The sequence below is a fragment of the Vicia villosa genome, linkage group LG6 (assembly GCF_029867415.1).
Source record: "Vicia villosa cultivar HV-30 ecotype Madison, WI linkage group LG6, Vvil1.0, whole genome shotgun sequence".
In the NCBI taxonomy this organism is placed as follows: domain Eukaryota; kingdom Viridiplantae; phylum Streptophyta; class Magnoliopsida; order Fabales; family Fabaceae; genus Vicia; species Vicia villosa.
Window position 1 is genome coordinate 104473076 of NC_081185.1, and position 15618 is coordinate 104488693.

General features: G+C 34.0%; 1 protein-coding gene across 1 annotated transcript; it reads left to right on the forward strand.

Annotated features, from left to right (window-relative positions):
- The first annotated feature begins 12946 nt into the window (after positions 1-12946).
- LOC131609457 (cationic peroxidase 1-like) lies at positions 12947-15363 on the forward strand. Its single transcript, XM_058881151.1, has 4 exons — positions 12947-13232; positions 13824-14015; positions 14250-14415; positions 14831-15363. Exons 1-4 carry the CDS (start codon positions 13020-13022, stop codon positions 15214-15216), a joined length of 957 nt encoding a protein of 318 aa, XP_058737134.1. The 5' UTR covers positions 12947-13019; the 3' UTR covers positions 15217-15363.
- Positions 15364-15618: the final 255 nt, after the last annotated feature.

Consider the following 15618-nt stretch of genomic DNA (forward strand, 5'->3'; position numbering starts at 1 on the left):
GCATTGTAACATAGGTTTTGTAAGCCAGCCGAGTATTGAAAAGATGTAATCATTAGGGCTAGGTTAGGTGAACCTCCCGGGTTGTGGGAAAGTCACTGTGTAGGTCTCGAAGTTTTTAAGCAAGAGACATGTTGTTCACCTTAAAGCCCGTAGGAAAAAGGTGTATTGTTCTTGGAGGAAGCTTTTAAGCAACTCTAAGTTAGTGTTCTTAGTCAAGGGAGCTTGGCTAGGTATTATCATGGAAGTATGTCTTCTGAAAGGTTAATTAATACAAGTGAAAGATTAGGGAATTGAGGTGGGTTCCCCGCGCCTTAGATGAATCGTCTAAGGTAGAGATTGCATTGGGTAGGGATTAAGTGAGAAGTTGTAGACGGGGAGTTTAACTTTGAATTAATAATGCTAATAGTGGATCTTGTTCATGGCTTGGTATGCCCCCAGATGTGGGAGAGGTTGCCCCTAACTGGGTAAACAATTACTTGTGTTCTTTATGTTTCAGTATTGCATAATTTTGAGTCTGTATCTTGCTGTAGTCTTCCTTGACAGACCGGATGTCTCGACATCTTTCTCAACATCTGGATCCGCCACACCAGAATTTCAAAATTGAAACATTTCAAGAATTTTTAAGTCATGAATCAACTCACGCACTAGTGTAAATCACATCACACAAATAGAATTGAAACATGCCAAGAATTTTCAAGTCATGAATCATTTCATGGAATCATGCAAATTAGATCATTCAAACAACATTGAAACATGAGAAGAATTTTCAAATCATGAATTCCATCATAACTTGAATCGATTCATGAAAATAGAAAACTTTGATTCAATTCTTGAATCACCTTAAATCTATTCATTTAAGATTGACTTAGTCACACCAATATTTTATGCATGGAAAGACCATTCACTACTACAAATATTATATTTTATGACAAAGCTTTCACCTCGCCCACCAAAAAAACTGCGGTAAAATTCCAAGACGCGCTATGTTATTTTTTCAGGATATTATCATCTATTTCCTCGGTTTAAGAACAAAACAGTGGGGCAATTTAATTCAGGGTACATGCTTTGTGTCCCAGCAACTTCACCTTTTGTTTTTTCTTTAAGGGCCTGTTTTTTCTTTATGTATGGCCCACACCGTTTTTCTTCTCTCCAATAATGCGAAGAAAGAGGAGAGACTGCCTCAAACAATTCCTATTTCCTATTTTGTCCTTGCATCATTTGTTAGTTACATTGACTGCATTATCATATTTATTTTAGATAAAAAAACTCTACACTTAATTGAAACATTTACTTGTAGCATTGCTCTTGTTTTGTAATAATAAAATTAAGTAATATCATAAATTAATTTAATAACTTATTTGTATTTGTTTAAAAAATTATAAAGTTAAAATTAACTTATTAGATAAAATTAAATTAATTTAATTATTTATTTATGAGAATAAATTTTATATGTAATATTGTATATTTTTTCTAAGGATATTTGTGTTTTTTCAAAAATTATATACATCTCTTTCTCTTTTATTTCTCCTTTCTTTCTTTTATACCAAACAATACATCAAATCTCCTCTATTTCTCTTCTTTCTCTCTCTTTTCACCTTCTTTCTCACATCTTTCTCTCTTTTCAACTTCTTCTCTCTACCAAACACACCCTAAAAGTGAGATTTCTTATTATTTAAGATTTATTTTATTATTAAATATTCTATTTCCCCAGTTCCTCAAATAATTGAGGAGTATGAATCTAAATTTTACTATAAAAGGATTCCTTCACTAAGTTTTACCCAAAACCTAACTCACATGTTCAGCAACTCCATACTCTTAAACATCATTCTTTTGGATGGATTGCAAGACACAAATTTTTTTTGGTTCTGAGTTGTTATTCTTCTTACACCATCCTTTAACAAATTATTTTTCTATTCTTGCAATTTATCTCACGTAATGGTGTTGTTGTTCTTGTTGTTGTTGTTGTTGTTGTTGTTTTCCCCTCTTGCCAATGTTTAATGGAATAACTTTTCAATATTGTTAATCAAAGAAAACTTTCTATATTGCATATTTATTTCTTCGGTTAATAATATTGAGAAATTTATTCTTAATCATATTGCAATACACAAAGAAATTGGTGAATGGTAAAAAATTAAAAAAAAAAAAAGGTAATTTATATTGCAATACACAATACATATTACTTCAATTTTTTCCATTCACTATTTTTTTTTTGCGATAGAGGTAATCTATTACCAAGGTGTTTTTAGAAACCGAGGGTAAAAGTACAAAATTTATTGTATTTTTTATTTAAAAAGAAAATTTGTTTACCTCGATTTAAAGTCATAACCGAAGGAAAAAATAAATCTTTATAATCCATTTAATGAGTATCAACGCTCAAGACACTTTCATTAGTGATTCACGTGAAACCTAAAAGACATTCATTTAGAAGGCTCATGTCACATTATAAAAGCATTATGAATATCAAAAATATTGATCATGAAAGCATTTGTCATGAAAATATTGAAACTCATATAATTGAATATTTATTTTATTTATCTAACCCCTTTTTTGTTTTATATCAGAAATAAATGCATGACATATCCAACATTTGATCTTTTCTAAGATTTAATGAAACGAGGATCTGACATTTGATCTTTAGTGACATTGGTGATGATGAACCGCATTAAAAAAATTTGTTAAATATTTTTACTTTAATATTGAGTGCAAGTAATGTAATATTTTGTGTAAACTATATAATTTATAAATAATTTAATTTAATATTCTGTATAAACAATATAATTTGTATTTAAAAATTCTATTCTTGCCCTCGGTTTTGATCATAAACCGAGAGGTACGTGGCGCTAGTTTTGAAAATATAAAAATGTTGTTGCCGAGGATTGAACAATGACCATTTCAACTATCCCCTTGGTTAATCAGAAATCGAGAGATAAAGTGACAAGTTTTCATGATATCCTTCGTTTCCTCAATTGTATCACCGAAGTAAAACCCCCTTCACGTCCGGGATAACATGTATTTTTTTATAGTAGTGATTTTAACCTTATGATTAAGGGGTTTAATGAGAAAATCAAATAAATGATTAATTTTATTAGTGAAAATAAAATTGATTTTCATTTTGTAATTAATTTTAGTGTCTCAAATAAATTTGCAATTCATTAACAAATGTGTAACCGACTCAATTTACGCACTAGCGCCTTATGCTTAAACAGATTCTTTCTATAGAGACTCTATCTTGAAGAAACTGTTACGAGAGAACAACCACTTTATAGGGTTTCAACTACCTCAAATAAGAGAAAGAACTAAGCTCATTGAAATGACCAAAAAATCGATAGACAAATCATGTTCAAGAGGCCATAGAAACATAAGCCATAGATAATAAGTATCTAAGAAGAGAATTTCTTCACCCACCTCCCAACCTTCTTGGCCACCTCCGGTGAATTTACCACAATACCCCTTGTTTCGGAAGTTCATTTCCGAAACTGTACTTTTTTTCTTGAAAAAGGTGTTTTCGGAAATGAACTTCCGAAAACGTGTTTTTTTTAATATAAAATATTGATTTCGGAGATGCATCTCCGAAATAAAGTCACTTTTCAGAAAATGTGGTGTTTCGGAAGTTCATCTCCGAGCGCACCCCCCTTGGAGGAATTCGGAAATGCACTTCCGAAAATAGGTCTGGACAGAAGAAAATGAACAATTCGCTTTATTTAATCGGGTGAAAATTACAACGATAATATTACATAAAATTAAAGTTACATATTGTTAAACACGGGTAGGTGGGGATGAGAGAGTGGTGGGGAGAAAAAAAGGCTTCCAAATTTCAAAAGGTTTATTTATTATTTTAATAAAAATACGTACAACTGAAAGTAACAAATGACGGAGGAGGTGTAACCGGAGCCGAAACATATGACGGAGGAGGTGGATGTCCGGAGGAAGAAGACCCGGAGGTACGTCCACCGCGAGACAAAGGAGCCAATCAATGTAAGCTATAATTTATCATTATCATCAGGGGACGTCATTACAAAAAATTGGAAAAAAAATCTTATTATTTTTAATCTTGATTTTTTAGAAATGACCTCCCCAGATGATAATCATAAACTATAGCTTACATTGATTGGCTACTTTGTCTCGTGGTGGACGTATCTCCAGTTCTACTTCCTCCAGACATCCACCTCATCCGTCATATGTTCCGACCCCGGTTACCACTTCCAAAAACTAACATGATAAATCCAATACAAATACACTGTGCGATACAATCCGAAATCAGAACAAAACAAAACAAAAACATGTTATTCTGCCCGACGAGCGTTACAAAATACACATCAAACAAAAAAAACACGTTATTCTTCCCGACGAGCGAACTCCTCCGAATGAAGATAATTATACCAATCCTCATCCCACTCAGTCTCAGAACCATCAGCGTTGATCACGACTCTCACGCCTGAAGACTGAGCTTGAGCATCCGGGCCCCGGCCCCCCTGGGAACGAGAAGTAGAGCCGGTCGAAACCTTCTTCTTCTCCTTCACCTCCTTCACCTCCTTCACCTCTTTCACCTCTTTCTTTGAAGAATCCTTTCTTCCCTTAGCGCCCTCTCTAGAAGACATGTTCTTGTAAACAATTGAAATCGATTAATATGCGAGACAAAATAAAAAACAAAAAAATTTGAACTTCTGATATATTTCGGAAGTTCATTTCCGAAAACTGGGATGGAGGTGTTTTCGGAAATGAACTTCCGAAACACCCCCTGCGATGCAATTTCCTGCAACTTCCATGGCAGACCCCTAAATCGACCTTCAAACCAAATCAAAATGCTTCTAAACAACCTAAATACTACTAACAACCTAGCCATATATCATTTATGCAATTAAAACCCTAAATAACATGCATTTGAATAATAGATCTAAAAATTTCAAAACTTACAAAGTGTTAGAATTGAGGGCTTTTGAATGTTGTTTAGCAGTGTGATTGGAGCCTTGATGCAGCTTTCGAATTCTGTTTGCACAAATTTTCGCCTCTGCCACTTTTTGTTTTGATTTAGGGTAAATGATTGGGGGAGGGGGAGTGTTTTGATAAATCTGCAGAAATCGCAGTATTTCGGAAGTGAACTTCCGAAATAATTGTTTCGGAAATGAACATCTGAAGTAAGTCAATTTTTTTAAAAAAACACGCTTTCGGAAATGAACTTCCGAAGCAGGGGTAGTTTTGGTTTTTCGCAGGAGGTGACCACCCATAGGGAGGTGGGTAAAGAAATTTTCATCTAAGAAACATAAGCCAAATGAAATTTTACCCTCATTCTCCCACAACTTTGCACGTCAATATTTTCAATATTGAAATTCAAATAAGTGTCCATTTATATTTTAAGGTAATAGTAAGTAGTTTATTTTATTATACCTTTTAATATTCAATTCAATTATATATATATATATATATATATATATATATATATATATATATATATATATATATATACACTAATTAAAAATATGGGGTTTTAAAAAATTATTATTATTAATAAGTTTATTCAAGTTTTTTTTTAATATTTTGGTGAACCAGTTTTTAATATGGTTAAATTACAGTTTTGGTCCCCCTATTTTGGTCAATTCACGAAATCAGTCCTCCTATTTATTTTTTAAACAATTTTGGTCCCTCGTGTCCATTTTCGTCCAAAAAATGTTAATTTTTTCAGCTTTTTGTATTCGTGGGATACTTTCTGAACGAGAGAGAACGTAAAGAGCATTTTTTTTGGAGAATGAAAGAGATGAACGAACAATCTGGGAGAAAAAGACGACGATCAGCAAAGACGATTAAAGGAAGAAAACATCGTCAATAATTAATATTTCTTATTCCAAGTCAATAAAAGTATGCTACATATCTAAAACATAGTACACAACAATGTTTTTTGAATGAAAAATGGATATGGGGGACCAAAACTGTTTAAAAAATAAATAGGGGGACTGATTTCATGAGTTGGCCAAAATAGGGGGACCAAAACTGTAATTTAGCCTTTTAATAATTTGTAAAAATTATGAGCTCAGAATACATTTATATTATGTGTGTATTATTTTACTAAAATATATGACAAGTCTTTATATGCTCAATTTTCAACATTCAGAAGGCATTTTAGTGTGTTTTTTTTCATAAGGCCTTTCTCTTTTAGCCAATACTAACTTCGATATAGTATTATCCTCACTCTTAAGTCTTCTTTCATTCAAAATAATTTTATCAACAACTTTTTTCAAAATTCAATTTTTTTTCATATATTCAAACATGTTTAATAAGTTCATAAGAAAATGGAAGAGAAATTATGAATCTCAAAACTTGATCTTCATAATCAATCTTGACTTCAATTGCTTATAAATCAGAAACCATACCATTAAAAACTCTTAGATGATAATTAAGATACTTTTCTAATTTTATCCATATATGTTATAAAGCTGCTATTACAACAACAACCGATTTGAAATATTATTTTCTTGATATAACCCTTCAAGTTTCTCACAAAGTTTTTTGGCTGACGATGTATCAAGAATTAGTCAAAGACATGTAGATTATACTCGAAACTCTCAAATCTAGTTCTTCCTGATTCTCGTTGTTCATGTTGAAAATATTTCCTTTCAACGTCTTGTGTAATCCTAATTGTATCAATAAATTTTAATTTTAATTTTTCATAAGACAAAATTGGTTATTCCATCAAATTTCTCAAAGTCAAACTTCACTGCACTTGAAAAACTTGACATGGCAGAATGTTGAAGATGAATGTATCTCTCATCTTTAGAAAGTGAAATGAAAGCAAAAGAGAAGCAAGTGAAGAAAGGGATAAGATTGCTTGAGTAGATCATACACGTGTACAGGTTTTATAACTCAGCAAGTTGTAACTACTCTAGGAAGTTGTTACCACACTCTAACAAACTCTTAACCGAAACAGTTATAACTCACCTATACAAAGTAAAGTGTAATACACAATGCATACAAGTAATAAGCTTAGCAATATATCTAACACCCCCCCCCCTCAAACTGAAGTGAACGATGCTGGGCAGAGGACCTTGAGTTTGTGACGCAGTTGTTCAAAGGCTGCAAAACCAAGAGGCTTGGTTAATGCATCAGCAATCTGTGCCGCTGCTGGAATATGTTGTATATGCATATGTTTTAAGACAACCCTTTCACGAACAAATTGGATATCTAACTCAATGTGCTTCGTACGGGCATGTAACACATGATTATGGGAAAGTAGAACTGCACTAAGATTATCACATAACAGAACTGGTGTGTGAAAGGGAGTGTGAAGTTCAACAAGTAATGATTCTAACCACAACAGTTCAGAGCTGGTATGAGCCAACGCCCGATATTCTACTTATGTGCTCGAACGGGCTACTAAGGACTGCTTTTTGGAGCTCCAAGCAACCATATTAGGGCCAAAGAATAAGCATGAGCCTGAAGTTGATCTTCTGTCATCAGGATCGCTTGCCCAGTCAGAATCACTGTAGGCACGGATAGAGAACTTAGAACCTGCAATGGAAGGAGATAATACCAAACCACAAGCAACAGTGCCACTTAAGTATCTTAAAATTCTCCTAACCGCAGCCCAATGAGTGTCCAGAGGGCTTGCCATGAATTGGCAGGCTTTGTTAATACTGAAGGAGACATCAGGCCTTGTTAAGGTAACATATTGGAGAGCTCCAACAATAGACCTATAAAGTTGAGGATCAGCAAAATAATTGGTGCCATGTCTACTCAATTTACATGTGCTTAACATAGGGGTAGGAACACCCTTTGCACCATCCATCTTGGATCTGGAGAGAAGGTCCTTAATGTACTTTGTCTGAGTAAGTAATAAGGACCCATTATACTGAAATGTAACTTCAATGCCCAGAAAATAACTAGGTCTGCCTAATTTCTTCAGTGCAAATTCATGATGAAGTTTGTTGATGAGATTATGAATGAGGGCAGAGCTAGAGCCAATAATCAGAATATCATCTACATAAACTAAAGCATATAGGATATACCTTGTTTAGAGTATGCAAACAGAGAAGTGTCACACCTGGAAGCATTGAATCCAAACTGTAGTAGTGCATGAGTGAGCTTCTCATACCAGGCCCTAGGGGCTTGTTTAAGTCCATAGATAGCTTTGTGAAGCTTACACACTAGAGACTTATCACCAGTAACAAAGCCAGGAGGTTGAGTCATGTAGACTTCTTCTTGAAGAATACCATTCAGAAAAGCATTATTAACATCAACTTGTTGAATATCCCATTCATGAGTAAGAGCAAGAGTTAAAATGACTCTGATAGTTGTTGGCTTAACCACAGGTGAAAAGGTTTCTGTAAAATCAAAACCCTCCTCTTGATGATATCCTTTGGCTACAAGCTTGGCTTTATGTTTATTAATAGAACCATCAGCATTCTGTTTGAGCTTAAAAACCCATCTGCACCCTACAGCTTTTCTATCAGGAGGCCGAGTAGTTAAGGTCCAGGTTTTATTTGCTAGCAAGGCATTAAATTCAGTCTGCATAGCTTGTGCCTACTCAGGTTTTTTCAAGGCCTGTTTAGCACTGGTAGGTTCACAAGCAGTGTTAGCAACAAAAGCTTTAGGTTTTGAATTTCCTGTTTTGGCTCGAGTAAGCATAGGATGATCATTGACTAACAAGGTAGGAGTGGAATTAGGAAAATTAATGGAGGGAGAGTTTGAAGAGCTGGAGACAAGAATGGGAGAAGAGATAGTTAATTCATTTGAAGAAGGAGAAAGATGAACTATGTCTAAGACATTTGGTGCTATGGGAGTTGAATGTGGCAGTTCACTATTATCAATGCCCTCAAGGCTGTAAGTTGGACTAGTGTTCAGAGTAACTCTATTATCCTCAGGATAAACAGATGTGACATTAGGCATAGGTGAAGTCTCATTAGGAGAAATAGGAGTAATTTGTTCAGGAGATAAAGGTGGTGGCTGTTGGTCTATGACAGGTATGTCATTGACAGATTGGACACTGTGACTGGACATATGAGGTCTGAGTTGGACTTGAGGAACAGTGTCAGGCACATGTGTTAGAGACTGTGTATTGGTATGTGAAACTGATGCACCAGGCAGGACATTTGCTAAAGGAGCAGCAGAATTCACATTAGGACAAAGTAAAGAATACTGGGCAGAATTATGACTAGTACTTGACTGAACAGAGGAAAACAATTCGGAGAAAGGAAAGTTGCTCATCAAAGGTAACATCCTTGGACACATATATTTTGCCCTCTCTACTGAGACATTTGAACCCTTTGTGCTGGGTGGACACTCCTAAATAGACACACTCTTGACTTCGAAACTGCAATTTATGTTTATTGTATGGTCTTAGTAGAGGGAAGCATGAGCAGCCAACCACTTTTAAAGTATTATATTCTGGTTGTTTCCATACAGGGCATGAAATGGGGAGGTATATTTTGGCAATGTAGGAGTTGGTAGCCTATTGATCAGATATGTGGCAGTGGAGAAACTATGGTCCTAGAAGATAAGTGGAGTAGAAGAATGAGCCAAGAGGGTTAACCCCATTTCAACTATATGTCTGTGCTTTCGCTCATCAGTCCCATTCTGATGTGAGGTATGAGGGCATGTAAGCCTGTGTGTGATGCCTAATTCTGTCAAGAACTTTGTGAATGGCCTAAATTCACCACCAAAGTCTGACTGAACAGATTTAATGGTGACCTGAAACTATGTTTTAACAAACATATGAAAAAGTTTGAATGCTTGTAGAGCATCAGATTTCTGTTTAAGCAGATACAACCAGGTATATTTTGTATGTCCATCAACAAATGCTATGTAATACCTATAACCCAAGCTAGAGGGCAAGAGAGAGGGACCTCACAAGTCATTATAAATAACATCAAACAGATTAGAGTAGACAGTGGTAGTTAAAGGAGCATGAATTCTATATGCTTTACCAAGATTACAAGCAGTACAGCAGAAATAACTATGTTTATTAATAGCAGAAATATTACATAGTTTGAGAATTTGAGCAACAGAATGAAAATTTGCATGACCTAAACGATTATGCCACAATACACTAGTATCACTACTTTGTTTGCTAGTGGAATTGAAATGGGAAGCAACATAGCCTTGAATACCAAGAGGAATTTTCAATGCTTTATTCTGACAGTTTGACCTTGACTGCTTCAATTGAGGCAAAAGCTGGGGGAAACAATAGAGACACTTGCATCAAGTGTGCCTTCAACAAGAACATGTTTAGAAGCTTGGGATTTTATATAGCATTTATCAGGTAGGGACTAAAAGCTAACATTATTATCACAAGAAAATTTTGAAACAGAAAGAAGATTTCTAGTGATAAGAGGTACATGAAGGATATTATTAAGGACTAAATTATGATTTTGAAAGCTTTTAGAGTAAAATTGAGATGATCCTACTGACTGTATCTCTAAGGACTGTGCATTCCCCACAAAGACTTTATTGGACCCTAAATAGGACTTCTTAATATGCAAGTAAAAATCATGAGGGGTTAAGTGATGTGAGGCACCTGAGTCGGTGAACCATGCTTGAGACTCCAAATCTGACGGCAGGGAATACTCCTGAGTGAGAGCAGAGGGTTGATTTGTGGTGGCCATCATAGCTACAGTTTGCGAGATTGGAGAGGCACCTTTGGTGACATCTTGTCCAGATGTAGTTGCTTGACTGGATTGAGTATTTTTCGCGGATGGAGGCGCAAAATTCTCATCGAACCTGTGCCAACACGACATAACCGAGTGCCCATACTTTCCACACAATTGACAAGTAGGTCTGTTACCGGTAGAATTAGTGACTCTGCCACGCCCCTACCACGGGGAAACCGGTTTCCATGCCCACGATTACCTGAGTAAGCTCCTCTGGAGTTACCAGCATCATGTCCTGCGTGAGCAACATTCACAGCAATAATGGATGTGGCCAATTCTTGGCAAAACTTATCAAGCTACGCCTCTTGAACATAGAGAAGAGCCTCAACTTCACACAATGTTGGTGTAATAGGACAACCATACATCTGCATAACGAATGGACTATATTCCTCGGGAAGTCCATTCAAGATTGAATTAATTTGGTCCTGTTCAGTAATTACATCACCCACAGTTAACAAAGAATTGGCTATGGCTTTGATTCTCAGGACATATTCAGTGATAGATTTGTTCCCTTTCTTGGTAGACTTGAGTTCCACTCGCAATTGACGAACTCTAGCTTTCATTTGCGCGTTGAAGTATTGATGAATTTTATCCCACACCTCAAAGGCGTGTTTGCAAGCTAGAACTCTAGGTAGTACTGATTCAGAAATTGTGGACAACAACCAGATAAAAATAGCTTGATCTTGAACAAGCCATACTTTTCAGAGATCTTACCTGTGAGACGATCTTGATCTGATTGAAATTTCTGAGGAATTTGCAGATTCACCACCATTTTGTGCATCTTTTGAGCCAGAATTACTCCTTCAACTTGTTGATTCCACAGTAGATAGTTATTTTCTTGCAACTTGATCGAGAGTTTCGGACCGAAGAAGTTGGATTTGGATGAAGAAATCGTTGACGGAAACCCGTGCGACGGACCTGAATCTTAGCGCACAGATGTTTGATTATCAGAGGACTCCATTGGTGACGATGCAGAGATGATGATGATGATGATGATGATACGCATGTGAAACGGAAGCGATTAGGATCAGAAAGCGAATGATACCATGTTGAAGATGAATGTATCTCTCATCTTCAGAAAGTGAAACGAAAGCAAAAGAGAAGCAAGTGAAAAAAGGGATAAGATTGCTTGAGTAGATCATACACGTGTGCAGGTTTTATAGGACCTGAATACACACTCAGCAAGCTATAACTACTCTAGGAAGTTGTTACCACACTGTAACAAACTCTTAACCGAAACGGTTATAACTCACCTATACAAAGTAAAGTGTAATACACAATGCATACAAGTAATTATCTTGGCAATATATCTAACACAGAAAAAACTTTTTATGTAGCAACATTTTTTCTCAATCAACAAAGAGTATACAATTTTAGCAACATTTTTTCTCAATCAACAAAGAGTATACAATTTTTTTACGTGGAAGATAAAAAAAAGCTGCCACACAAGACCATACTAGAAAAATATATCCCATCAAACAAATGTAAGAAAAGAGGAACATAACAATGACATAAGAATTCAATGTTGAACTCTAAAATCAAAGAAAAATCAGGGTCATTGTCAAATTATAACCATTGAATATTATGCAATTTTTTTGCAACACATAAATTACCCTCAACCATCATAAAATTCTACTACACCACACTCTCCACAAAAAAAAAAAATTTAATTACAACTCACGACACACTGAAACAAAAATATAAAAGTAAATATAAAAAATCTAAATAAAAGCATGAAATATTTTTGAATGGGACATTTTATAATATAGAACTTGAATTCAAAATATAGAAATGAAATTTCTCTCTTCCTTTACAAAATTAAACATAAAATGATGTATATTTTCAAAAAAATTCAAACAACCAACCTTAATATTTTCTCAAATAATTTTTTTAATTAACACAAAGCTCAAGTATTAGTATGAAAATGTCTCTATGAATATACCATAGGCATCAACTTTTTTTTTTTTTTTTTTTAAATTTGGATTGATTTTTTAATTTGAAATTATATTTTTATCATTATAGTCAACTTTACTTGATTTGAAGTACTTCAATATATTTTTCCTATTTAATCAAACTTATACATGACACATGAGACATGACTCACTTAAACATTGTTTTAATCTCAACCATGCAATTTAATATAATGAGTAATGACTACAATTTGTTCCTTAATTTCATCTTCATAAATATATTCTCCTTAATTTTTATAATCAAACATAGTTTTCTAATTCCTTGTGGCTAAGTATTGACAAGAGAATAAAACAAAATAGTTAGGCAACAACTCTCATACATAAATATGTGACACATTTCAAGACCTTAATCACAAATCACAAGCCTATCATTTCCTTGCATCCTCTTATGCAATATTTCCTTTAAATTACAATGACCATGATTTTTCCAATCACCAAAGCTGTTTTTTTCTTACTTTTTTGCTTTATTGGCACAACTTCAGCTCAATTATCCTCAAATTTTTATAGCAGAACATGTCCCCTTTTGCTTCCAACCATTAAAATAGAAATACTTGCTGCTATTATCAACGAGCGTCGAATGGGTGCATCACTGCTACGTCTTCATTTCCATGATTGCTTTGTTCAAGCAAGTCCACTTTCACTCTCTTTTTTTACTTTTTCCTTTCTATTTAACATAGATAATATTTTTTTAAGACTTGATTTAACACATTTGAATATTATCATAAGCCCTAACTTTATTTTTCTAAACATGTGTTTATGATTCAATAATTTGTAGTATAATACAAAATATTAAATAATGGCTAAAGTGGACTTTGTACAAACAGACAATTTTTTTCCAAAATTGTCAACAATCTGTTAAGACCAAGTTGATTTATTTCTTATTAGTATTTTAAACAAAACTTTACAATCAATCATGCTTAGATAATTTCTTTAATTATTAGTGATGAAAATGACTACTAAAATGGATCTTTTTGAATTTATTACTTTAATAAAATTTTAAGTTTTTAGAGGCTACGTGTAAATTATCCGTGATAATAATTAATAGTTTTATTTTCTTATGGCTTAATCATGTCAACTCTCTTAAGAGGTTTTATTTAATTCAATTAGACGGTAAAAAATTTAAAATTTTGTACTGTAATATGTCTTACATACTCACAAATATGATTTTGATTATCTTCATTTAATGCGTTTTTACATATTACTTTTGTTTTTTTAGGGTTGTGATGCATCAGTACTACTGGATGATACATCAAGTTTTACTGGTGAAAAAACAGCAGGTCCAAATGCTGGTTCCTTGAGAGGTTTTGATGTCATTGACACCATAAAATCCAAAGTAGAGAGGTTATGCCCTAATATTGTCTCTTGTGCTGATATTCTCGCTGTTGCAGCAAGAGACTCTGTTGTTGTTGTAAGTATATATTCTTCAATTTTTTTCTTTAGACGAAGTGGTAATAAAAATTCATATACATAATTATGAATAGTAGAATTTGAACTCTAATGATGACCTTAAACCTAATATACTACTCGTTTCTGTTAATTGAGCTAGAGTTAACATACTTTCTTTAGGTTTTCTAAATAAAAATTTTAAACTATAGGTCACACAAATCATTCAATATTTAATGTATTGAATATGTTTTTTTAGCTTGGTGGACTTAGTTGGAGTGTTCCATTGGGAAGAAGGGATTCAACAACAGCAAGTTTAAGTTCAGCTAACTCAGATTTGCCAGGTCCCTCCTCTGAAGTAAGTGATCTTACTAATGCTTTCTCTGTCAAAGGTTTCACTCTTCAAGAAATTGTTGCTCTTTCAGGTAATTTCATAACTACATAGATGCTTTATCAAACATTTATTATTATTATTATTATTATTATTATTATTATTATTATTATTATTATTATTATTATTATTATTATTATTATTTCAAAGGGTTTTAAAAAATGGTCCGCTACCGCAAAAACGGCTGCGACAAAACAATTTTGGTAGATGTCGATACTGATACCTTTATCACCATATTTTATATTAAAGAATAATTTGTTGTTAATTTACACCGTGACGATCGCAATTAGTGTCGCGACACCTATATTGACCGAAATCGTGAAAGCTTTTACGCGACCGGAACAGTTTTTTAAAACCCTAATATTGCATGCCCAAGGACATATGACCCATGATCAATGTATAATTATCTTTACTATATACTTATTGTTTTCAATTGAAAAATATTCTAGGATCACACACAATTGGTCAAGGTAGTTGCAGATTCTTCAGAAACAGGATTTACAACGACAACAACATAGATCCAACATTTGCAAAATCATTGCAAGCAAATTGTCCTACCAGTGGCGGTGATACAAATTTGTCACCACTTGACACCACCACACCAAACACATTTGACAATGCTTATTACAGGAACTTGCAAAACAAAAAGGGTCTCTTTCACTCAGATCAAGTGCTTTTCAATGGTGGCTCAACAGACTCTCAAGTTAATTCTTATGTTAGCAACCCTGCAAGTTTTAGAGCTGATTTTGCCAATGCAATGGTCAAAATGGGAAACATTAGTCCACTCACTGGGTCTAGTGGTCAGATAAGGAAAAATTGTAGGATTATCAACTAAGATTTTGGGCCTTATAGTGTTGTATAACTATAGTAGAATATAAGGAATACAAGGTTATGGGTTTCTCTAGATTTTGTAATCATGAATCTCATAAAACTCAATCCAATATATCATTAATAAAGCTGGTACCTATTGTAGTTATTAACCTTTATTGTGTGTAATATTAAACTAGAATCTCCACAAAGAATAAGATTCATAATATTTAATGTTAAGTATATTTTTAATAAATTGGATATCTTCTGTGCGCGATTTTAGAGATTAATTTCTCGAGTCAACAACAAAATTAGGAATGACAATGAGTAGGATTTGGGCAGGATACTATAGTACTCGTCCTCATACCTACGATTTGAAAAAAAATCTCTGTATTCGAGCCCATACCCGCGTGGACACCAATATTCATAC